The sequence below is a fragment of the Paramormyrops kingsleyae genome, chromosome 24 (genome assembly GCF_048594095.1).
Source record: "Paramormyrops kingsleyae isolate MSU_618 chromosome 24, PKINGS_0.4, whole genome shotgun sequence".
Taxonomy (NCBI): domain Eukaryota; kingdom Metazoa; phylum Chordata; class Actinopteri; order Osteoglossiformes; family Mormyridae; genus Paramormyrops; species Paramormyrops kingsleyae.
Window position 1 is genome coordinate 5,264,937 of NC_132820.1, and position 26,634 is coordinate 5,291,570.

Below are 26,634 nucleotides of genomic sequence, written 5' to 3' on the forward strand. Positions count from 1 at the left end.
TTCGTAATCATTTATTTCGGTGTGAAAATCACGGAGGCAGTCGGCATGTGTGCTTAACACATTCAGCGCAGCTCAGGGCCTAAAGGTTCACTTCTCCTGCAGCTGTCACGTCTCGGTCAGGCGAGATCGCTGCGTCCTTCGTGTTCAGCTCCTCCTCTTCGCCCTCGTCTGTCAGCGCCGAGTAAACGACCCTCTTGTTGCTTAAGTAACCAGCCCAAATAGTAACTGGAGCCTGGCCAAGTGAAGACGTGTTACACGAGTCAAAGAGGCCGTAGATGGGGAATCTGCCGCTATTTTTTTGTTTTTCTGATTTTTGGAAGCGGATGTTACTGTGATGGAAAGAAAGTCTCCAGGTTCTTGAACCATCCCAAGAGGTGAGATGGTCTGGATAGTGTCCGCTTGGTTCTCGCAAAGCCAGACCTCATTGGCGGCCCTGGTAGTGTTGCTCACCTTGTATATTCTCCTCAGCCCTCACTACAAACAGTCTTTCTGTTTTCCATTTGGGCGCAGTCTTCTGTCGTGTGTCTGGATGTGTTTTTAGGGGTGTCCGTGGGCCGTGCCGTCGTTTGAACGGGCATCTGAGTCACGTACAGATAGTATGAAATGCAAATCGCATGCGTCTATGCGAGTACAGCTCTAGTTTGTTTTATGCCATTTGCACACACTTTCTGTCCATTTAAAAGATCTTCAAATATTGCAAAAGCAGTTATTTTTTATTTTTTTTTTACGTTTAAATGGACAGGGAATTATTTCAATGCATGCGTGTAGCCATCTTCCAAGTGCGTGCGCAGACACACACACACACACACACACACACACACACACACAGAGGAATGGAGGCAACCTGTCCAGCAGGAGCAGAATTCTGCACACACAGGGCAGCGGCACACTCGAGTCCTGTGACTTAGAGGCAACTCTACTATCTACCATCCCAGATGAATGATCTCACATTAGTGGTAAATCCCTTAAAGAAATCATAGGAGGCCTGGAGTGCATAAATAGCCACAAAATGCAGCAGGAGCCTCTTATTGTATTTAAGTCGGGGGGGGGGGGGGGATTTCACAGTGAATCAGAGTCGATAAAGTAGAAAAAGCAACGCAAAAACGTACGAGTAAGCATTGATATCAGGCCAACAGTGTTCAGTTTAGTTCTGATCAATACTTATTTTGGCAAAGCACTCATTAGTATTACTGAAATGTTATTACCTGTATAATAAACAGAGTGTTCAGCTTGGGAATTATGAATCAGTCTGCCTTAGAATGAGAATCGCAGATAAGAAAACATGTGCTTTGTTAGAATGACTGTGATTTTAGTCATGGAGTCCCAGTCATTCTCTGGGCACCTAAAACAAGCGACTGGCTAACGTCAGACACGGTGCCTTGTAATGGAATCAGTGGAGAGCTGGGTGGCTTTACAAAGAAAAGTACTGATATCAGAAGAGGCCTCCATTCTTATGAGAGATTCCAGAATTACTCCCTGGCAACTTAAAAATAGAAATCCGTCTCCATGATGAAGGAGTTGTCTGTTATGTGTCGTACGGATAAAAGTCTATATTTAAACTAAGTTTGGCATACGATTAACATTTGCATTTACTGATTCACCATAGATTGTGGTTTCTGTTCTCTTGTCGTGATTGCAATCTTATACAGCCAGAAAGTGTTTGAGATGACTGAAGTTATTGTAATCATTGAAAAGAAAATTGCTTATTATTTATAGAGAACAATTATTGAAGAAAGGGATATGAGGATTGTTTGGTGAGATTAGTTATTGACAGTTGCCTCACAACTCCAGGGTTGCGGGTTCGAATCTCATGTCGGATCTGTGTGTGGCGTTCGGAGTATGTCCTTGTGCCGCACAGGTTTCCTCTGGGTAAACCAGTTGCCTGGCAATTAGGCTAATTTGCCGTCTCTTAATTGCCCGTAGAATCTGGTTTTCTTTTAAGGTCACACAACGTCATATCGCGACTATATGCCGTATGCGTGGAAATCACCAGGGCTTCAGAGGATGGGCATAAACATTTGTCCAGACCACAGATTTTCGGTACACCTACAATTTTAATAAGCAGATTATTAGTACGCCTAAAATATTAATGAGAGGCGTATTGTGATGCCCAGAAAGTTAGTAATCTGTATACATTCGGCGTATCCTTAAGTTTAACAAACGTGTCGGACTTGAAACTGCAAAAAATACCAGCCCACCACCATCCTCTTCTAACCTTGTTTACCCACAATATCTCCTCTTTTAAAAGATGTTGTGGCTGCTGATCTGCCCCTTTCTTTGCCAGCACTTCAGTGCTTCTCGCTTCCATGATGCGAACTGTAGCACATGCCGCTCCGCTAACCGAACTTAATAAACATAAGGATACGGCGAATTTATACAGATCACTAATGGTTACGCCCGTGATCTGGAGCCCTGATAATTATTGCTCATGTGCCGTATCATCATCGGCGGCCCACAATACACTGGCATCCTGTCCACGGTGAATCCCAGCCGTCTATCCCGTGCTGCTTCAGATAGGCTCTTCCTCCCCTCGGTCCGCCCATTCTGACCTTGATAAGTGGTTAATAGATGGATATTCATTGAAGGAGAGGGTTTTTTCTTTCCAGTGATAGTGTTTATTGCCTGAACGCTGGCTTGGTTTCTGACGGCAAAGAGGCACTAATGACTATTGTATTTTTCAGATGGAGCTAATCAGGTTTTTTGCACCTCCTGTGTAGCTTATGCTTTGGTTCTCCAGAGATCACCCTCAAACACATCAGCAGCACCGCGCGCTTCCCTTCAGCTGGGCTGTAACCACACGCTCCCTGTTTATTCTCTCGTATGGTGATTGAGTTCCCGTCAGAACTGCTGGGATGAGGCGAGGTTCGGCCTGACAGCTGCTCAGTCACAGGCAGCGTGCCACGCCGGCTCCTCATTGGCTGGCTGCTCATGGCTGCCGTCCAATGCTGCTGATGGGTGTCCTGCCCGATACCTTTTGTGTCGCGGGTGGCGTTTCCATACCTGACAGGTTTCTTTAGTGTTACGGAATCCTTATGAATATTTTAATGCGTTCCCCGCACAGCTACGTTTTGCAATTTTGCTGAGGTTTACAGTCTGTTGGCGTCTGCGGGAATAAAGTTGTTGGCTGAAAATCTGTTTGTTCAGCATGGGATGGCTGTAAGCCCCGCCCACTCCTGGCAGGTGGCAGGCCTGCATCCTCTGTCTAGGCCTATTGGGATGGCTGTAAGCCCCACCCACTCCTGGCAGGTGGCAGGCCTGCATCCTCTGTCTAGGCCTATTGGGATGGCTGTAAGCCCCACCCACTCCTGGCAGGTGGCAGGCCTGCATCCTTTGTCTAGGCCTATTGGGATGGCTGTAAGCCCCACCCACTCCTGGCAGGTGGCAGGCCTGCATCCTCTGTCTAGGCCTCATCTTCCCCATGCTGAATGGGCGATACTCTGTGGTGCTCAAAAAATGATGCACCCTTTCCTCTAGAGTCCTTCGCATTCTCCTCACAGGCCGTCGGCCGGATTAACTGATTGTCAGTGAAGTCAGACCATTAGACAGTGGTATTGAGGGCGGCCGACGTGACATGGCATGGAGTGCTACCATTAGAGTGTAATTAACCCGAACTGCCTGAGTAAACAGCGACCGCTTTGTAAAAGGCTGCAATCCTGAAACGAAGACTGTGTAAAATACCTACTAAGGTACTTCGATGTAGTGACCGTGGGGCCACATGATAGGGTAAAAGGGGTCACATGACCAGCGGGGATGTTTGTCGCCAGTCAAACCGCACATTTGTGTGGGACCCTTAAATATTACATAAATATGTTTCTTATGTAGGAGATAGTGAGGCTGCTAGTTCTGCTAACCAGCTATTTATTTATGTATTTATTTATTTTAAATGATAAACCCATCCGTGTACGTGACAACGCCAAAGGATTTTGCACGGGCCCCAGCAGCAGGATGGGAGGAAATTTACTTTTGGGTTAAGAAAAGAAAGAAAAAAAAAAACAAAAAAAAAAAACGATTGGCACAGCTCTTAGGAATTCTGAACTCGGGTTCACTGGTCCCAGCAGGATCCCTGGGCACTCAGGCGGAACGATTATTGCAGCAGGATCAGGTCCGCAAATGGGTATGCCGTAAAACGCAGCAGGTAGCTATGAAGAGGAGCCGTATCGATGTTCCTTAATGTAGCTGCTCAGTCAGATGAGAGTCTTGTTTCATTATGGATCCATTTGGGGGCAGGAAGTGAGATGCAGTCAGAGGCAGTAATTAATTACATGATTACGTATGAAATCCCGGGTGGGTTTATTTGATTAACCTGTGTGCCTTGCCATTTCGGAAACAGTTACCTTGATTTATTTATCCTCTCAGCAGACGGCTTCATCCGTCGAGGCTGCTCGGGCTCCCGTCTCATGTCTGACAGCTCGCAGTGGTCTCGGCCGCCCGCCTGGAAACGCCTCCTATGAAAAGTCGCTATTTGTGGCGGCACAAGCCAGACCAGAACCCACGGGAAGCGTTAAAAGTTGACTTCAGATGGGGATTTGCCACTCACGCCTTTGTTTTGTTCGAGCGTCTCTCCATCTCATGAATCAGCTTGGCAGCATTGACTGCTCTGGGAATCTAAGGGCCCTTTGGTTTATCGTGAGGCTTTTCTCGATCGTAGATTGCGCCCGGCGTAGCTGTAAGATTTGCGCACGGAATTTACGGAGCCTGGTGTTTATTAATGCATATTACCCCCCCCCCTCCCCTCCCCCCACCACATAATGAAGTGTTAACCTCTGGCAAGTTGACGTCGACGGGCGCGGCTGCACAAACGTTTTATCGGATGCCTCTTGCGTTCTGACCTCGGCGAGAAGCAGGAGAAGAATCTCAGCAATGTTACGCTGAAAACAACAATGGAGGGAAATCACTTGGTCTCCAAAAGCTGGTTGCGAGGTCTGGAAACGGTTTATGGCAGATGGAGCCAAATATATTCGGCTCTCGATCTTCTCTTCTTGAAATTATTATCTGGTCAGTGAAATAAAAAGGAGAAAGAGATAATATGGGTTATTCATAGACTGTTGCACTGTCAGGCCCGTTGATCAGTATGTGTAAGTTAGAAATGACAGCTCCATTGTTTACTGCGCTTACAATTACTGCCAAGTTATTATGCTAAACAGCATTTTTTTTTTTTAGGATGAATTCCAGCAATGAGGCCAGCACTGAAATCTAAACAAAACAGTAGTACTTATCTCTAGAGAGACCTTCGTCTTGTATTTACATTTGCCCAAAAAAAATAAAAAATCACAAAAGTTTCAGCGTTTGTAGTGTGGCTCTCTTTTTAAGATTCAAGACTCCAGAGCTTTCATTGTGCAAGCGCGATGAAATTGCAGTTGTCAAGATCAAATGGTGCTTTCGTATTTAAAACTTGGCACACGTATACGAAAAATAAGTTGACAAATATCAAATCAGCGCTGTGAAAGTACAAAGTCTAAGCAATAAATATGCTTTACAGGCAATATAAATATCCATCTGACAAAAAACAAAAACACAAATAACACGCACATATGAAAATACATTTTATAATACTGGAGATTCAAATTAATGTAACAGATGAAATGTATGGAACTTGGATCAAAGCCATTGTGAACAACATCTGTCGTTCTTCGTCTGTTTGGAGACATTAGTCCACCATCCATACTTTTGGTGGTTTTAGCATTTCAGAAACATCTTGCATCTCTTCCAAACGTTCCAATGTACGTTGTCTTCCATTGGTGGAAGGTTCCCGTTTCAGGGGAGACCGAACATTTCTGCCGCAGTTGACATCAAGGTGGCCGCTTCGAACCCTGTGACGGTTGGTTCTCTCACCTGGTGTGTGAATGCAGTCGGCGACGCCTTCAGCCCGGGGAGGAAGCGCTTGTCCGGAAAACCACAGAATACTTGTGTTTTCATTTTGGCACCACCAACAGCACACAGAACAGAGGCAGGATTTTCACCCCCCCCCCCCCCCCCAGGGCCGGTGGGGGGTGGGCAAACCCCTAATCCCAGCAATGACACCCTTAACTCCTACCCAGCCTTAACGTTAACCATAAGTAACCAAACAAGACGTTTAGCATTTTTTAGTTTTTTAGAAAACTGAGTTTCCCCCTTGTGGGGACCCAAAAAATGGTTCCCACAATGTCTAAATACCAGGTCATTATCACACTGTGGAAGCATTTGGTCCCCACAACATAATACACACACACACACACACACAGAGACTTTTGGCATTCTTACTTTTTTGATTGCATTCACAGATTTTTATAAAACTTTGGTTATCCAAATGGGGACCTCAAAAGATGTCCCCAAAAGATAGGGAAATTTCAGGTTTTACTACACTTTGGGGACAATTTGGTCCTCAGATGTGATCTATGCAAACCCACACAGACACACACACACACACACACACACACACACACACCCCTAAAGAGGCTGGCAACAAGCATTACCTGACATGCGGCGTTCAGGCACAATTATTAGATGCCACCTGCCTTCAGCTGGAAACATGATCGATTTTCCTCAGTCAGGACGAGGGTTAATGTGAGAATAGGCCGCAGCTTGGCACACGGTATCACTTTCCTTTGGGATTTGGCATTTTTGTTCTGGGGCCTGTTTTGGGACGGAGGGGGCGTGGCATTACCTCATAGGCAGCAAGAGGCCAGCAGTGCTGCGATGCGATGCGATTGGCCGGCCTGGCGCGCGTTTGCTGCATTTCTCACGGGTCGCTGGCGGTCGGAGCCCTTGCCTCCTGCCACACGGCTTCCTCCTCAGAAAGGCCTGTTTGCTGCCGGCGGCCGCTAGTCTTTGACTTGCCGAGTGCAGCTCCAGGCGTTCCTACTTCCCAGTGGACGGTGCTGATGCAGCCCTGCCGTGTCGGGCTTACCGCGGCCTGCCGTGTCGGGCTTACCGCGGCCTGCCGTGTCGGGCTTACCGCGGCCAAGCCCCATAGGCCCTTGGCCTTTTGCCTCCGCTTGTCTCATGAGTGGAAACTGTGTGGGGAATGATCACCGCCCCCCCCTCCCCCACCCCACCTCATGGAAAATGACATGCAGGTGAGGTGCGGAGGGAAACCCTCGACAGCGGGCATCCCCAGGAATGTGAGGGTGTGATGTCATCCTTATTCAGAAGTGTGATCTGATTGGCCGGATTCCTTTGGGAGGTCAGTCATTTGTACCAGGCTTCTGGAGGGGGGGGGGGTTGTTCTGGGCTTCCGGGACGGTTCCACATGCACATGCAGACCGGTTATGGCGCTTTTTATGCACCTTCTCTTGGGTATTAACCGAACACCAGAACTGCGCTGGAGATCTGGGCAGGTCTCTGCTTTCTGAGCCTGACGCTGAAGGTTCGATTCTGTTCACATTGGGGGGGGGGCGCATGCCAGTCGAGCTGCTGCGATAAACCTTCCCTTCTTAATGACGTGTTTCTCGAGAGCCTCCCTCTCCTCTTGCTGTCAACGGTAATGACCTTTGGAAACTATGCGTTTGTCAGAATATATATATATATATATATATATATATATATATATATATATATATATGCCAGCGTCCTACACCGTCCCGGCCTCAGATGGCGCCGGTGCTCTGCCCAGAATATTTCCCCTTGTGCTTCCACACCACTTCCAGTGTTTTTTTTTTTTTTTCTTTTCCAAATGAAATATTTTAATGGTTCCCTGGTATCTGCCCAGGGGGGTGGGGGGGGCGGGCAGTAATTGCCTGACAATCCGTAATGAGTAACACCACCTCCACTCTCAATTGGGATTCACCACCCAAGGCTTCAGAATACAGCTGTATGAAAAAAGAGCAGCTTTTTTTGACAGGTACTGTTTATTATTTCGCTTTTCGAACCCGAGCTCCTGGGACTGATGGGTGACTCAGGCGGTTAATGCGTCTGCATGAGCCGGGGTTGGAATGCGGATGCAGCGACGGAGCGAAAAGGATCGCCTGATTGGCCGAGGTTCGGCCTTTTGGCTGTCCGTGGCTCGTGGCCTCGTTCTCGCCGGTCGGCTGGCAGCCAGCGGCGAGGGCAGTTGTCAGGACGCCCAACGTGGCACTGCTTGATTTGTGCTGTGAAAACGAGGTGGGGGGGGACCGGGGGGGCTGGGGGGGGGGGTTGGCAGGCAGATTGTGAATCACCATCCTCCACTGTCTAGATCTAACAGCCGCTAAGGGGCCCGTTAAGAGCGGTAACCAGGGAAAACAAAGCCGTTTTAACTGTTTAACCAAACCTTTAACCAGCTGACGCCTCTCTGATAACCGGGTCATCTGCTGTCCTTCACCAGGAGTGATCAGCAGAGGAGGACTAGTCGAGGATCTGTCAGTCAGCCGCCGTGGCTGTCGCGCAGAAAGGTCACACGGGCAGATTCGCTGGCACGCGGCATCCCGTAAAACTGGAAACGGCTGGACGCAACCGACGGCTGAGAAGTTTCCGGATAAAAACCGAAGATCTGCGCTTGGCGATGCCGCAGGTAAGCACCCCGGCCGCGCGGGAGACCCACGTGTCATGTGACCCACGTGTCATGTGACCCACGTGTCATGTGACCCACGTGTCATGTGACCCGCAGGCATGTGACCCACGTGTCATGTGACCCGCAGGCATGTGACCCACGTGTCATGTGACCCGCAGGCATGTGACCCGCAGGCATGTGACCCACGTGTCATGTGACCCGCAGGCATGTGACCCACGTCTTTGGGGGCGTTTCTCAATTTGCACACTCGACCGCACTTGCATTCTCGTACTCGTTTTTCGTCGCCGAAGACCAGTTCCGATACTCAAGAACAGAAGTACAGAGGACAGTAAAAATCCTAGGATGTCGTCCTTGCCCCGCCCCAAATGTCTAGGATACATCGGTTGCATCCTTGCCAAACGGGACCAATCCCATGATTCATTGCATTCGAATTTGTCCTTGGGAGGCAACTTAGGGAGACCGGTCTCGCCAAGACCATAAGTACAATCTTTGTGTTCCTGGTATTGAGAAACACCACAGGTTCCTGAAATTACGGGACATTTCCTGCTGGCCAGTAACCTGTTAATAGATGACTAGAGCAGGCTGTATTGTCCTGTGATATGTTGGTGTTGTGCCCCCCCCCCCAGCCCAGCATCAGTGGGATGGATCCTCCTTTTGGGGATGCCTTTCAAAACTGCGCTTTCGCTGACCAAGTGCTGACCAGCACGGACCTGCTGGCGAACAGCTCCGACCCGGACTTCATGTACGAGCTGGTAAGCGATCCGGCGCATGTGCTGTCGTAGATGCTGCTGTGCTCACAGAGGAAGACGGGGTATTTCAGGACTGGCGGGGGGGGTAGTCTGTCGGAGTTACTGCAGATAGTGAGAGCCCTCGGGGAACAGGAGCGAGGATTGGGTGCGGTATTGGAGTGGGGGGTGCGGTATTGGAGTGAGGTGGGACTTTGTGACCCACCGCAGCTGGTCTCTTCTGAGAAAGCCAGCTCAATTCCACTTAGCTCATTCTGCAGGTGCGGAACTATTTTCATGCTGAACGAGGAAGGTTACGTACGGTACAGGGGGGCATCCCGCGTTACGGTCCGGCCCCGGGCCCCGTGGAGTATCTGTTTCCATTTCAGCGAAGTTAAGATGAAGACAGTTCGTATCAACAGTGTAAAACAGTCCAGTACATTATGTAATGGAATTGGCCGTCCAAGATGAGCAAATTTCAACATCTGGAAAATCTGATACTTTATAAAAGCTGGAAAGTGCTTTCTGCTTAACCAAAGGGAAGTAGAGTAATGCATAAATGTATGGTTGTGTGTATAAATGATGTAGTATTTTTTTAGAGAGGGAAAGGGCAGTTTAGGACCCTGTTTGTGACAGTGACCTTTGTGGAGCATTCACAGAAATGTCACCTTGATGGTACAATTAAAGGTTCCTGTTTGTGACAGTGATCTTTGTGGAGCATTCACAGAAATGTCACCTTGATGGTACAATCAAAGGTTCCTGTTTGTGACAGTGATCTTTGTGAAGCATTCACAGAAATGTCACCTTGATGGTACAATCAAAGGAACATGTTTGTGACAGTGACCTTTGTGAAGCATTCACAGAAGTGTCACCTTGATGGTACAATCAAAGGTTCCTGTTCATAACAGGGTCTCAGTGCTACCAGCAGTGTGTGTGTGTGTGTGTGTGTGTGTGTGTGGGGGGGCATGTATATATTATACTGTGGGGACCACATGTTCCCCCACACTGTGATGATAACCTGGTGTTTTGATGTCGTGAGGACTGTTCTTCCAGTCCCCACAAGGAGAAACTGACTTTTATAAAAATTTTTGCACTCAAAAACAACTAAAAATGCCAAAAGTCTTGTTTGTTGTTTGGTTACTTATAGTTAATCTTAGGGCTGGGTAGGGGCAAAGGTTGTCATTGTTGGGATTAGGGATTTGTCCATAGTAATAAATGGATTGTGCTCACAAAGATATGAATTCAAACGTGTGTGTGTGTGTGTGTGTGTGTGTGCACGCGCCCTGCAGTTACATGTTCTTAGTCTACCAAAATGTAAACTGTGTATCCTTTGCGATTTCCAGGATCTCCCAAAATCAAAGAAACAAAATATCTTTAATGTTGCCATACCAATTGTATCCTCTGTGGCTGTTGCTCTACATTTATTACAAGTTTATTGCCTCAGAATCAGTGAGCCATCCCACAGAAAGCTACTAATGCTGTGTCCTTGGCAAGAAGCCTCCTTGTCTGAAGTTAATGTGCTGTAGATTTGCCACGTTAGACCAGCAGTGGTGCCAGTTAAGACAAGACAGAAAGTTTAGGCTGCAAGCGTTCTGCCAACATCGGCAAGTAACGTAGACCTAATCTTGTTTATATCATAACAGAAGTGTTTAAATATGTGCTGTTTGTCTCTAGGACAGAGATATGACTTCCAGACAAAGCCCGAGAGCAGATATCTTTACCATCGGGGATTGCAAAGAGATTGAGGGTATGGAACACTTGCCCGAGGCCTTGGACAGTGACCCCATGTACAGCTCGAACTTCGAGCAGTGGGACACCTACTGGGAGGACCTGACTAAGTACACCAAGCTCACTAGCTGTGACATCTGGGGCACAAAGGAGGTGGACTTTCTGGGCCTGGACGACTTCTCCAGCCCCTACCAGGACGAGGAGGTGATCAGCAAAACGCCGACGCTGGCGCAGCTCAACAGCGAGGACTCGCAACCGGTGTGCGACACGCTGTACCACCCGGACCTACTACTGGGCCAGAAGCCGCACGCGCTTCACGCTTCGGCCAGCTTCAAAAAGACGGCCCCCAGACCGGCCGTCCCCGGCTCATCCTTGGCCCGGGGTCTACCAGACTTCGCCGAGGGTTGCCAGAAGGCCACTCGGCCCGTGCCGTCCACCACCGAAACCATGTGCAAGGGCCAGATGCAGGGACCCAAGGTACTCTGCCCAACCTCAGACAGCAAGGACTATGTGTGCAAAGCCAAAGTGCACATCAACTCTCCACGCCGGCCTACGGTAGACGTCAAGTTACCACAGGCTAATATCACCATAAAGTCCCACTTCACTGAGGCCCCGGCTGCCTGCATCACTGGCTCCCTATCCGGCGCCGGCGCCGCCGTCGCCACCCCTCCGACTGAAGAGAAGGACACACCGGAACCCCAGCTGGGGGTGCCGCCCGTTCCAGAAAAGGGCATCGGCCAAGTGGTGTCCTACAAACTGTTCCCCGTGACTGGGGACAGTCAGACCCTGGGGGCTGATGCCTTACAGGAGAAAAAGGAAGAGGAGCACAACTACTCGCTGTTCCTCATGCAAGGAAAGCACGCGGGCGAAGAGGAGCCCGAGGCGGAGGACGAAGACGACGAGGAGGAAGAGGAGGAGGAGGAGGAGGCGGAGGACCTGGAACTGGATGACGAAGATCACGACGAGGGCTTCGGCAGCGAGCATGAGCTCTCCGAAAATGAGGAAGAGGAGGAAGAGGACGATGAGGACTATGAGGGTGACAAGGATGACGACATGAGCGACACGTTCTCGGAGCCCGGTACGTGACCGGCGTTGGGTGGGACGTCGTGGGCCTTTTATCCTTTTCCTCCCAGGCTTCCCTCCCCAGCTACACTTACTCTGGATTTTACGTGCTCTGTGCTGCACAGGTTTTCTATGGGCTTTTTCTCTCTGTCAAAGTTAACGCGATAATGTGTTAACGTGTCATAACATGTTATTTCATTGATCGTTCATTAATTTTGACACTCCAGTGCGAGAATAGTATGACCCAAGATTTTTTTAATAGAATTTTATTTTCATACTGAATATGTAAACTATAAAATCCTTTGTAAAGGTATGGCAACACAACTGTATAGCCAGTTAATCCCCAAGATGTGCGATTTAATCACAATTTATTTGAAAAATGATCATTTGACAGCCCTATTAATAATCTTTGCTAATATTGTTCTTCGATTGGGGTGTCAGAATTGGCACGATTAAAGTAAAGGCAATCAAAAAAAATAACACATTATGACTTTCAAATTAACGAAAACACGTTAAGTCTGACAGCCCTTTATATATATATATATATATATATATATATATATATATATATATATGACTATAAATTTTTATAAATTATAAATGTTGGCCAAAAAAAAAAAAAGATTTTATTTGTGCAAATAAAATACCGTAAATTTATTTGGTTGTTAAATGTTAACAGAATTAATCTAGTCTTAGAACAGTTCCTTCTTAATTTGTAAAGACCACAAACAATGAATCATCCATTCATCCATAAATCTTCCTACCACTCTGAAAGGGCAGTTTCAGAGAGATTCACTAATTCCCAGCCGTTCTTCCTTACGGCATTTGATTTAACGTAATCGATAAATTAAAGTCACTTTTAAGCTAACCAATTTAGCACAATGAGATTTTAATTAAAATCTTTATTTTAATAGATTCGGTCAATCGCTCAGCGGAATGTAATTAAATAAGGGCTGAGCCAGATGGAAAGCCAGCACAGTTTGTGGGTTGTGGGAATTAGGGTCGATAAACACTGGTGAGTATTTACCAACGTCACTTTGACTATGCAGTAAACTCATTTTAAGAGACTGAGCCGCAGCTGTGGGTAGGCCGTTCTCTCCGAGGAACCATGAGATGCACACGCAGTCAAAAGTATCACTTTCCCTTTTTTTCGGTGATGAAGAAAGAGGATGCAATTACAGAAGCATTCTACAGAACCGTAGGTTTAGTGTAAACACTGTTTTGTCCTTTATCTCCCATTACGTTGCTCTGTCAGTGTCATTAACATACTAATGAGGTCTGGATCACAAAGCTTTGGAACACAGAACCTCGCGTTCAAGTTCAAAAGAGCTTTGATGTGGGTAACAAAAGATTGAAGTGTAGCAGCTCTACTTTTTGGATGCTGAAGGAACTGCACTCAAGATAAAAGGTTGCAGCAGTTTTGGTTACTTTGTATCACACTGTCACGTCTAGCGAGCGGTAAAGAGCGCGGCTCCCCGCGGAACTCACCGGCTCCCCCTCCTTCCCGCTAGGATGCGACGACGCCACGGTGGAGGACATGAAGGGCGTGACGGTGGGGATCTCGCGCAAGAGGGGCAAGCGGCGCTACTTCTGGGAGTACAGCGAGCAGCTGACCCCCTCGAAACAGGAGCGCATGCTGAAGCCCTCCGAATGGGACAGGGACACGTTGCCAAGCAACATGTACCAAAAGAACGGTCTTCACCACGGTGAGGCGCTATTTTGGTGCGGGTGTGTGTGTGTCTGTATACACATACAGACACAAATATGTGTGTATATATATATAGATATATATGTATATATAATAGGTGTGTATCGATGTAGCTATACATTATATAAAAAAATGTCGATATGACATATATTTAATTATGTGTACACGTATATGTATGTGTATGTATATGTGTATAAAGAGTGTGTTTTATGTCATTATATATGAACAGTGTGTGTATATATGCGAGTGTGTATGTGTGGGGGAAAAAAAGAGCGACGGGCATGTTTTACATTCCTAGTGGCTCTTAACTTCCTCAGAGTTAATGATTGCTAATCCTGCCCTAAAGAAGGAAATAAGAATTACAAAATAAGCTCCGCCTCCATGTGTTTGGCAATCTACGTTTCCATTTAATAAGTAGGCTGCCAGTTTGTCTTGTCTTGCCAAGGGGCAGCCAGGAATTCTGTTGCCGGGTTGGGGGGGGGGGTGCATTTTCTCAATCTTATCCCCACAAACACCACAGAATTTGCACACGATGCATAGACGAGGAGAAACTGTGACACGCGGTCGAAGGAGTTGTCTTGGTAGGAGATGGAAGACGTTGCGTGTTGTATAATCACAGGAATTTAGGCAGTATTTTGAACGCCTGTGTGCTCATATGCAGATATACCTCCAAGTAGACAGGGGGTGCTGTCCGAATGTAAAACAGAGCATCAGATCAGTTTAATTCAGTTCCAGTCGGTTGTATGGGATTTGGACTTTCCCACCTGGTTCCCCATTTACTCTTGCGGTTTTTCTGCTGTTCAGGTGATTTATAAGTTCAGTGTTGTGCGTGTTTGTATGTTTTTTTTGTTTTTTTTTCCCTCGTCATGGATATTTTTGGGGAAATTAAAGCATTTGCTGTAGATGACTCTCCCTTATGAAAGGTGAACCCTGTAATGCAGGCTTTGTGTGAGTCTCCCCTGAGGTCAGCACTCCTATATTAAACGTCAGCTGTTAGACTAATAAATGTACCCTATAATGCTATGTGTGTGTGTGTGTGTGTGTGTGTGTTAGAGCTTGTTTGTCAATGGACCAATGCGGCCTCTTCTGGATTTTAGTTCCCTTGCAATCTAGGGTCACTGTGACCCTTATTAAACAGCTGGTCACTAATGATGGATGGATGGATGGATGGAATTTCCAGCACTAGCAGTGCCGCAGGAACTTTCCAGTCAGACTTTCATTGCTGTCCCCTCCCTCCACCCCACTCCTGCCATCCCCTCTGCGTGGCCCGCATGCGTGACGCTGTTGCCTGCCGTTGCATCAGGCAAATACACAGTGAAGAAGTCCCGCCGGACGGACGTGGAGGACCTCACTCCCAATCCGCGGAAGCTGCTGCAGATCGGAAACGAGCTGCGGAAGCTGAACAAGGTCATCGGCGACCTGACCCCCGTGAGCGAGCTGCCGCTGACGGCCCGGCCGCGTTCCCGCAAGGAGAAGAACAAGCTGGCGTCCAGGTAGCCGCTCGTCCGCCCCGCCACCGGTACCGACACGCTTCCCTCCATCTGTCAGGCAGTTTCTATTCTTACATCTCATCACTGGATATTTATACCGGCACATTAATAGAACAGAACAATAAACACATATATAACAGCATTAATCCACACCATTAATTACCGACCACACCCGAATCTATTCAGTGTCCCAAATTCTTAACTCTGCCATTCCTCCACGCCTACCCACACCCACCCTTACTCTTATCACACCCTCAGACATTAAACTGGGGGGGCGCGCAATCTTATCCGCATAGGGCCGGTGTGTATGCAGGTGTTTGGGATAACCTTTAGGTCAGCTATTCAAACCCCGGTGTGAGGACTCTTCAGCCAATCAGTCGTTTAACTAGTAATCTGGATAAGATCGGGTTAAATTGGATAATCGCGGGGTAAGAATTGTAAGAAAAATAGAAAAAAGAAGTATAGAAATAACCCAGACCATAAATCAATAAGCAATAGATAAATAAATGAAATAAATTATGGTAAAGCTGATTTACATTATATATACACTATATAGACAAAAGTACTGGGACACCTGGCCATCACACCCACAGGAACTATTATGACATCACATTCTAAATCCACTGGCATCAATATGGAGTTGCCCCCCCCCTCCTTTGCAGCTATAACAGCTGCCACTCTTCTGGGGAGACTTTCCCCAAGATTCTGGAGTGTGTCTGTGGGAATTTTTGCCCACTCATCCAGGAGAGCATTGGTGAGGTCAGGCACTGATGTTGGCTGTGAAGGCCTGGCTCACAATCTCCATTCTATTTCAGTCCCAAAGGTGTTTGATGGGGTTGAGGTCAGGGCTCTGTACAGGCCAGTCAAGTTCTTCAACACCAAACTCACCCAACCATGTCTTTATGGACCTTGCTTTGTGGACTGGGGCACAGTCATGCTGGAACAGAAAAGGGCCTTTGTGTTCTCACAAAGTTAGAAGCATATAATTGTCCAGAATGTCTTGGTATGCATTGGCCAGGTCTTCCAGTACTTTTGTCCATGTCGTGTAAAACAGGGCGTAGAATTGGCTGTTAGTCTGCATAAGTAAACAGCTCCTCTGGCCTAAGTGCTGATGTGTGTTCCTTTAGCTCATTTGCCGTGCAGATGTCTCGACTGCAGTCGTCTTGTCCACAGATTTCTAACCTTAATATCTTTCGGGTTAATGACGTGTGTCAGGATAAAGCAAAGCATTAACTCCTGTGCCATATCTGCCCCCAGAGCTTGCCGGCTGAAGAAGAAGGCTCAGTATGAGGCCAACAAGGTCAAGCTGTGGGGCCTGAACACAGAATATGGTAGGTATGGTGTAGATGCACCCATGCTGAGATGTTTAGTGGTATTGTTAGACGTTAATGGGTGTGCCTTAAGCCTGCAAAGCCAACGTTTTGGGGCCTCAACAAGGAATACGGTAATAATACTTGTGTGGTCAATTACTTAATCATAATAAATACTGAAATTTTGACCAAGTGCCAGCAAGATTGCTTCTCTTCATCTCATATAACCCTGCCTCTATATTTTAATTTGTTAGGTTTTTTTTTTTTTTTTTTAATACAAGGAGTAATTTCACAAGTATAATAAAAAAAAATAAACCAGGAAAACTAATAAGGCTGAATAAAAGCTTCTGTGATCTTAATGAAGGTTTAATTAGTAAGTATTGAGCAAATTTTAATTAATCTTCATATCCGCTAATATGCCAGGAATGGGAATCTGCTTAAGCTTCAGTACCAACAATGAAAAACAGGAAAGAAAAGGCTGCATTGAGGGATGGTTTAAGTTATCTGGTGGCCCTAGACCAGGGTTCTTCAAATCTGGACCGTGATTCCGATTCCAGGCCTTGTTTTCAGTTCTCCCAGGTAGTTGTTTAATAATTACTGATTCTGATTGGTCAGAGGCTTCACACCTGACTGACAGGTAAAGGAAGGCTGGAAAACCAGCAGTGCCCTGGACTGTGATTTGAATAATAGGGCCCTAGACCGACATCAGCATGGTCACTCAGGTGTGGCTGGTTAAACTGGCCAAGTAAAATAACCTGGGAGCTACTGAGAAGGAGGTGTCCTCCCAAATGAGCCGGGTCCTGATGTTCCCCGTGGTCTTAGTGTATAGTTCACAGCAGTGTTTCCCAACTCAGTTTTCGGGGCCCCACTGACGGTCCACGTTTTTGCTCCCACCCAGCTCCCTGAAGGGGACTGGGAGGTAGCAAAAATGTGGACAGTCTAGAAGGGAGCAAAAACATGAACCGTAAGTGGGTCCCTGAGGACCAGGATGGGAAACACTGCTCTATGCATGAATCCTCCCTTGTTCACGTCTAAAGCGGTAACCTGCTGTCCGTGGCTTTGCAGACCGGCTCCTGTTTGTAATTACTGCCATTAAGGATGACATCGTGAACAGAGTACAGAACCTCTTCGAGGACAGGGCAACAAGTATGGTCGATAAACTGGATCGACTCATCAAGGAAACACTCGGTAAGCAACTTAATACATCTGAGTATCTTTACTCTGTTAGGTTACAAATTAAAACGGGCATTATATTATACATATATTGTATACTACTATACTATACTCAGTACCAGTCGAAACCTGTGTTGCGCCCTAGGCAAAATTTTGCCACCCACGCTCCTCATCCAAGGTAATGAAAAATGCTTGCTAAGTCAGTACCCCATCAAAATATGGCATCAGAGGTTGGCCGGTACTGATTATACTATACATCTATGGTATTTTCTATGCTATTGTAAATAAATCACAGTTGTAGCAGTTAATTGCCCATATGGCTGTTTATTGTTAGCTGCATTGTTTAGTACAATGTGACTACGGACCGTTACGAAGAGACCTACGGTGTCTACTGCGGACTGTGGCCTGTTTTGACCGCTAATCGCTTTGTGTTCCCAGTGAGCTCACCAGTCGCTGGACAGACGTCAGACTTTGTGAACCAGATCCTAGAGAACACCAGCGGGGGGGATCCCACCGGGGGTCTTGTTGGGCTCCGCGTCCCGACATCAAAAGTGTAGGGTGGGCCACGCGGAGGAGATGAACCCGTCCGCATCATCTGTGTCCCATTACGTTCTGCATGTGCAGGTCATATAGAGAAACATCTACATGCCTAGTTTGAATATATATACCTAATCTTGTGTATGTATATTTATATTATGCACTTGCATTTATACAGAAATTGTACTTATTTCTTTATCCACTTGTGTGGAAACTTGCCATTTGTTTGTTACGAGTAATCTGTCCAGCGACCGGTTTCAAACTCCAAGCCAATGTGTGAGAACTCTTCTCTCGTGGTATTTTCTTTAACGGGAAAAAAACAACAAACATAACAGTCAAACAAAATAATATCGGTATTTGTCGTAGCCTGAATACAGCATGTTTATCGTGGGAATCGGACAGTAGTAACTAGAAAATAAAAAATCACGTTGTAACAATGTCGGTTGTTTCTGTGCTCTGAAGAGAGGACGTAGCTAAATCGAAATAGCGCGGTATTCTCTCTGCACTAAGTGAAAGCGATGTGATTCGGGCCATCTGCTTACTACTGGAAATAAGTACCATTTAAGGTTGCCAGAGAATTAAAATCCCAACAGGCAAGTGACCACAACAACAACAAAAAACTGGCATATTGCTTTGATCAGCAGGATGCGTCCGTGGAACGTTAACCGCTCGGGAAAAATGGCAGGCGGTCACACGTATGTTGAGACGTAACGGTTGACACAACGGGCAAATGAGGCTGCCGCGGCTTCCGTTGATCTTTTGCTGCCCTGCTGATAGATAGTGAGGATTTATATAGCTGTTAAAAGTAGCCCTGATGGATAATAGCTGTTCTGATGAAAATGAGGCTTCAACAGATAAACCACATACTATATTCCTCTGTGTACTTTGGTTCAGATCACTTTAACATTTAAAACACAATGGATTTTGTAAGTGGGCATGGGACAGGAAAGGTGTAATTCCTAAGTTTAATTTGTTAATATTTGTATGTACCAATCAATATTCATTGTGCCTTGTACTTCAGAGGAAAGGATGACAAGACTCTCCCAGAGGTTTAAAGGAAATATACTTTTTCACAGAAGAGAATGACATTGGGAGGGTGGAGTTTTTGGTTTTCTAATATATTTTAGGTCTTTATGATAATATGAATATACATTGGAATGTTGAAAATGTAGATATTTGCCACAGAGTCTGTGCATTGTATCATAAGATGGCTCTAAGGGAAACGCTTTCAGTTTTTGGTACTTGACTGGGCAAGGGGGGTTACTAAGAAAAAAAGAAGAAAAAAAGAAAAAAAAAAAAGACAAAACATTTGCACATTATACGTAGATTGTTTTTGTACCAAAGATGAATGCAACAAAAATGGCAAGTGGCCTGTGTAAGTAAGGCTTTGCACAGCTTACCTAACACCGTATTGAATGTAGAAAAAGTGGTTAGGGTCAGGGATACTCATTGAACTGTGAATTTCGTTTGGGTCCAATTATCAACGACAGGAGGTGTTCGTTTGCACCTGACGTAGGCCGGTGGTTTTGTTGGCTTCTTACGGAGATGTGCTGCTTTGAAAAGGGTAGTTGTGCTTTTTCTCACCCCATGTAGACTCTTGATGTTCTGTTATTATTTTTTTTTTAAAGAACGTAGTGGTAAGAGAAGAATGTAAAAGCATCGGTATATAGTTTTTTTTTTAAGCATGTTTGTTAAGCATTACCACAAATTACCAAATGGTTTAGTAATTGTATAGTTTACATATACAAATGAAAACTATATAATTTAAGTACTGTATGTGTTCTATATAGATATACATTCTTTATATATATATGTGTATGTGTGTATATATACATACACACACATGCATGTGTACGTACATACACACATTGCTATATGTTTGATTTATTTTTTTAGCTATTGGGTTGTTAAGCTTGATGCTCTAAAAATCTGTGTTCACATTCAAAAGGAAATATTTCTTTTTTGTACATAAGTACGTTTCTTGTTTAGTAAAATTAATCCATTTACATGTATATAAATTTAAAGACTTTTGACAGAATGCTTGCACTGTATAAGAAGTTGAGATGGTCTGTTTCGTAGTATTCATTCATTTTTTTTTGGAATATTCCATCTGAGAGGAAGGGGATAGACAATGTTTTGGCCTTCTAAATACAGACTGAATTGGAGGATTACAGAAAGCACTTTCCGATGCACACTTTCAGAAAATAAGAAAAATGTAGGAGAAAAGTTTTTTAATGGTAAATGATTGTCTGATTGTTTGTTAGTTTGGGGTAACGTGTACACATGCTCAGTGTTTGGAAATTATGGTGGCTTCCTTCAGACAGATAATTTACCAAGGAGAACAGCTTTAAGAGTTTGGAACAAATCAATTGACTCCCTTGTCATTTGTGTGGCTAATACAATCAAAACTGTGTGCTGAGAATTGAAATGTGATACTAATGGGATTTAATGTTTATAGCTGTGTGTCAATAACTGTACAAAACTAAATTTCGGTAGTGTGATTTTTAATTATTTTTTTTTTTTGCATACATCCTTTGTATAATGTCACGAAGGTGATCATTTACCAAATACAAACAAAAAAAACCTGGATCACACCTTTTTAGATTCCAGGCAGAGAACCCAAAAATGGAGCAAAAAATAAATAGACGCTCCCCAGGTCACGATGCGGTTATGTTCCGACAAAAATATCGTGAGGCAGAAATATCGTATGGCAAAAATGCATGTTAATACAGTACATCTAACCTATCAAACATCATAGACTAGACTAGCCTACCTTACAGATGCCTAAAACACTGACATTAAAAATCATTAAGACAAAGCCTGTTTTATTGAAGTGTTGAATATCTCATGAAATTTATTGAATAATGTAAGTGAAAAACATTTACCCGTCGTAAAGTCGAAATGTCGTAACATGGACCATCGTAACCCAGGGAGCGTCAATGTAAATTAAAAGAAAAAAAAATGTATCAGAAAAACAAATGGACGTCCACACCTCCCCCAATAAGCTAACTGCAAGAACGACATGCATGACATGTGAAGCCTGATCCGAGTGCCTATACCGTTAGATCCGCAGATGGTCTAGAACGGTTTAATCTCAGTAGAAGCCTAGCTGAACTGAACTTCTTTCAGCACATTTCCTTGCTGCTGCATTTTTTTCCCCTTTATGTCTAAAGAGTAACTTATCACCAGAAACATCAATATGTTACGATTTAATATTTCCACGGGCCTTTTACTTTGAGCAAACAAAATGCCAACTTTTTTTTTTTCATGATTTCTCCAAATAATGAAATATTCTAAAAGAGAGACCGCGCGCTCTCTCGGAAACGAGAATGCTGTTTAAGCATTACGAATATTTTGTTTTCCTAGCTTGTTATTGTTACACTAGCAGTGTAGGCTAGTTTGTCTGTACCATCCATTCTCATGAGATGTTCATTTTGTAAATAAGCTATTGTTAAGCTAAGAAAATTCCCTTTAAATGCTGTGTAGAAGTGTATATAGTATGTTCAGTAATATATGAAATAATATATAAACAGAAAGCACTTTGTTTAAAAACAAAAACACAAAAACAAGAGCATTTTGTATAATTCTTCCATTTGCTGCTAAACTAAGCTAGTCAGAGCGCTGCAGTGACAGTTTGACTTCAATGGGTGGACATGGATCATAAGAAAATGAAGTCGAAAGGAAGGCAGCCAACCTTAGATAAGAAGGTTGTCATGTTCTGGTGACTTTGTCATGAATCTTCTGCCTTCAGTAGAGATTTCCTATGGAAACTGGATTCTGCTTTGAGATTTTTTTTCAGGTTGATGTACAGTGTGGACACGTCTCTTCTGGACGTTTCCAGATAATTATCTATTTTCGTTTTTGTTTGTTTTACCTTCTGTTCTTTTCGGCTCCCCATTTCTACTTTTACATAGTTGGGACCAATAGGTGTCCAGAGGTATTTGCCGAAGCTCTCGTTTTGTGAAAGGTTCAGTTTAAACAATGATAAAAAAAAAAGTATCTCTGTACTGTACTGTACATTTGTTGTTGCCAGTGAGATAATACAGAGGACCTTTGCCTTGGTAACTCCATCCAGCCGCAAAAGTGTTGCCATGGCAACATTTCCTGGCTTTCATAGTACTGTCTAAAGCTAAAGCACTCCAGCTTGGTAATAGGCGCAAAAGGACAATATTAGTCATGTTGAAAATATCTATGATGAATGGTAGTATGGTTTAAAAAAAAATATAAAAAATCCTAAAAGAAGTGTAATTGAATTAGATGTTTTATTGGCTGTTCACCAGAGCTGAAACTGCAGAAGTTACGGCAGGTTTTCACGTGTAACATGACGTACGCAAGCTGTGCAGCTTTACATCATATCCAGGGGACTCTGTGGCATTTTTAAAACAGAAACGGTTGCAGTTTAATGCCAGTAATTGTTCTTTCTGCTTACTTTATTACCTTAAGAGAAGAAATGGATATTAGTAAATGCATAGTTTAAGTGCATATTTAGTTTGATTCAAGATTTTCAAAAGTATTTTAACTGATAAAATGGGAGAGTATAGGTCCTTGATTTCTTTTATGTATTTTTTTTTTAGCATGCCGAGAGTATGTAGTTCAGTTTGTAGTGTATACAATAATAATGCTGTTGACTGTGCACTATGCAGATTTTACTCTCATGAGTAACACAGTATGTCGCTTCTTTCACAGCTTTCCAAGGATAAGGGAAGGGGCTTTTACCTGGATATATTATGGGGTGTACTTATAGTCCTATGGATATTATTGTGGTTCTAAACTACTGACCAATAAGGTTTGACTGTGTCTCCTTCCTTATAATGATACGGGGTCGTCCAAAGTAATTTGATAAGTATTTCTCTGAGGAAAGCTGGTCTTAATGTTGTCGACTTGAAAATGTTCTTTTACGCATTTTGTAAACAGTAGAATGCTCTATTTTGGACATCGGTTTATGGACGTCAGCCATGGATTCCGTCATTTTATTTCTTCCTCTTAAACTTTGTAATGTCTCTCGACAGATCCAGCTGAGATGTTTTGGCGTGTGCACAAGCAGGCGGGGGTTCGCTTTTGCAAGCCGCGTGAGACATAAACACCATTGTTGGTACATCTTTAACATCTATCATTATGGCACTAGGTTTATCATACATACGTAGTATAACTTGCAGAATCCCCTCCGATCTTTCGCCTGCAGAGATCTGTTATCCATCAATTGTACAGTATACTCAGCTGTTCTTTTCATTGAATTGAATAGAGTAGTTTATATTTTGCTAGAGAAACTGTGGAATTCTGGGAATGCATTTGGCATGGCCCTTTCTGCATGCAGATCAACTTTATATATGTGATATGGTTTCATTATTGGAGTTAATTGCACCCTGTGTGGTGCACACAATAGTAATATTAAAAACGATCAGTCTCAGTTATGACATAGTTCATGCTATTTCATATTTAAATTCAGATGTAGACTTCATGTGAGTTACATTTCTATTGGCCAGACTATTTGAGTAAAACATGCCAACAAGTTTCTTGCATTATAGGAAAAGCCCACATTGTATTTTATTTCCCAGTAGATTTAATCTATTTTTAATACAATGGTATTCTGGTGATTCAGGTGCCTTAAAATGAGAATTTCAGCTTGATCTCCTCATTCTTCTAACGTCACTTTTGTCACTATCAAGTTGAAGCTAATTTTAGCGCTTGAGTTTTTTTTTTGTTTTTTTGTTTTTAAATGATCTGTTTCACTAATGTGGTTATGTTTTTATTTTTTAATTTTTAAAAAAAAACTGAGTCATGTTTTGTCTAAAGCTGCTCCATGATTTTTCGAGTCTAAAGATGAATGTAGTCTTCCTTCAAAAGATTTTTAAAAATGTTGAAATACAGATATGTCCAGTCTAGCAGTGGAAAGGCCTACCCAAAGAATGCTAAAGTTCAAGACTCAAATTATCTGTCTGTATATCTCTGTATGGTTTCCTATTAACTTATTTTTTCCCCCAAATTACTGTGTTTTTGTATTTAACAGTCTAAATGTTCAGATGTTTGCCTTTGAAGTCTCTACTCCTGTCTTTTCATAGCTTCACATCTATGCTGGTCATTTTAAATGTTTTTATTTTCCTGTTTTTTTTTTTTCTTTTTCCAAATGAGAAACTAGAAAAATGCTCTTCCACGCCACAATAAATAAATACTCATGTTTAATACAGTAAGCAGTAAGAAATTGGGCTATTTTGTGATTATCGTGGGGGGAGGGGGGGGGGGGAAAGCTGAACTTGTAAAGCAGGGATTATGTCACAGCTGAAATGCTTGCTCCCCTGGTGGAACCTGAAACAATGTGCCTCTTAATGCCACGCTTCTGCCATTACTGTCCCGGTTTAGTTGCAGGAGGAGTGTCATACACAAAAAGCAAACGTTTGTCAGTGGGGGAAGACAGACAAACATCTGTAAACGAAACATGACACTGCAAAGCGTTTGCATTGTCAAACTGTCAATGTGAACACTTTGTAACTCAGACAAATAATAATGATAATAATAATAATAATAATAATAAATCTGAGGCCTCCCTATGCTTCCATACCTGAGTGATGGTGAACTGCACCTGAAGGTCACAGGTTCGCAAGACAAATGTTATTCTGCACATACTGGGAGACAAACGGAGTTCAATGCCCTGAATCACCTGCCAGGCATGTACTGAAAGTGCTGTGACCTTGCACAGCATTAACAGAAATCGCATGCTTTAGAATCTGCTGAAGACGGCAGCCATGTTGGTGCCAAACTCTATTCTTGAGTCAAGGCCAAAGCGTTTGATTGATTTTTGAGCCTAAAAATAACTTTATTTCCGAAACCGAGGAGGTCAGTTGGGGGTCCCCGTACCAGTTAGGTATGGGCCCCTTTATCCTACACTGTAGTGTAGACCTATCTACTCTTGCGCCTGGACACATGCAGACCATACAAAGACTACCAGTAACAGAACTCTGTCAGAAGTACCACAATCTCATCCACACGTTGCAATGAACTACATTTCCTTCCAAAGTTAAAATAGTCTAAGTGTCGGAAGTGATACGAAACTTTTTGTTGTTCTTAACGATGCGATATGAGGTAGTTTTGTGGTTTTCAAATACTGCTTAAAAAGCACAAAACTTTCAAATCCATGCTAAACTCGATATGTGAAGTCTCACCTTTTCTAGGAAGCAAAAAAAATACAACACACTTCATGCACTTGTCGTGATGCTTATTATGTTGTATGGTATACTACTGGAGAACTAGCATGGGATATTTAGATAGCTACTGCTGTGTACGTTCTCCCAAAATGTAATGTTGTGTCACAGTAGGAAGGCTGTATTTCATTGCTAAGTGCTATAATAAATATTTTTGGTGACATATTTAAGCTAATCTGCAGAAGTGTATCCTGCTGAGACTAACCCTAACTCCATCCTAATAGTCATGTTAGTAACTGTAGTTAACATATATGCCTGTTCAAGACAATATCTAAACAGTTGTAATATTTATGTTGTTTAATTGTTGTGCTGGGATTATACTTTTGATGTTACATTTTGTTTTATTTTGAGGCACGACTGTTGGAGATAGTGAATTACAAGATTTGTATGTGTACTAATGAGAAATAGACTTAGTTCCAGTCTGCTCGTGATACTGTGCCTCTTTTTTTATTATTTTAATTATTATTATCATTATATTTCACGGCGTTGTATCAGCCAGGAGTTGATACTACAATTGCTTGTAACTATTATAGTCTAGTTCTGTTATTGATTTTAATATTCAGAAATAAACCTTAGAAAATCATACTGGGATCCTGTTTGTACGTATGTTCCGCCGCTTTATATGTACTTGTAGTACTTGGAGTAAAAATGTTTTCAACAAATTTATTACGGTGAATAATTTAAAAAACTCAGATTTGAGCACCGTCAGGCGACGAGAAGTTACTTGGCGTAATAAATTGCATTAAGTTGCGTTAATACGTGTGATGCGTTAATACGTGTGATGCGTTAAGTTTTTAATATGGATTTGTGATTGACCCATAATAGGCCTAGATTTGTCATAATCGAGTTTTATAGACTTTCGATTAAAAGATCACCCCAACCGTTCAACGCAACAGAATACGGACGAAAAGGTAGATTGGCTAACAGTTAATTAAATATATAAACAACGCCACAGGTCCTAAAATTATTTTCATGCCGAGTCTCTTTCCATCAGGCCTATACTTAAGTTCGTTTTTATATATTACTATTTGATCATCATTCCAGATATTAGAACGTCCGCTACAGTACGTTTTTAACTATTAAAAAGATCAGGAGCTAAGAAAAGTTTAACTGAGGCTTGACTTTATTTTTGAAGGAAGATTGGCATCTGGGCTAAAATGCTCGGGGATATTAGTCATAGGGATAGACGACGGGACGGAAAACTTAAGTTGTTTTAAGTAGATTAACAATAGACTAAC

At 43.7% G+C, this 26,634-nt stretch overlaps 1 protein-coding gene across 2 annotated transcripts in view; it reads left to right on the top strand.

Moving 5' to 3' along the window:
- Nucleotides 1–25,979, top strand: part of crebrf (creb3 regulatory factor) — a 31,753-nt gene extending 5,774 nt beyond the window's left edge. Inside the window, exons 1-9 of one of the 2 annotated variants that reach the window (XM_072706431.1) lie at nucleotides 7,730–7,819; nucleotides 8,282–8,467; nucleotides 9,094–9,219; nucleotides 10,867–11,998; nucleotides 13,494–13,688; nucleotides 14,994–15,183; nucleotides 16,438–16,511; nucleotides 17,556–17,678; nucleotides 18,102–25,979. In XM_072706431.1, coding sequence (XP_072562532.1) covers nucleotides 8,459–8,467; nucleotides 9,094–9,219; nucleotides 10,867–11,998; nucleotides 13,494–13,688; nucleotides 14,994–15,183; nucleotides 16,438–16,511; nucleotides 17,556–17,678; nucleotides 18,102–18,220 — 1,968 coding nt within the window. In that variant the 5' untranslated portion in view covers nucleotides 7,730–7,819; nucleotides 8,282–8,458 and the 3' untranslated portion in view covers nucleotides 18,221–25,979. Of the gene's footprint in view, nucleotides 1–7,729; nucleotides 7,820–8,281; nucleotides 8,468–9,093; nucleotides 9,220–10,866; nucleotides 11,999–13,493; nucleotides 13,689–14,993; nucleotides 15,184–16,437; nucleotides 16,512–17,555; nucleotides 17,679–18,101 lie in introns of those variants that run through there. The other variant, XM_072706430.1, reaches the window with a different exon arrangement.
- The last annotated feature ends 655 nt before the right edge of the window (nucleotides 25,980–26,634 follow it).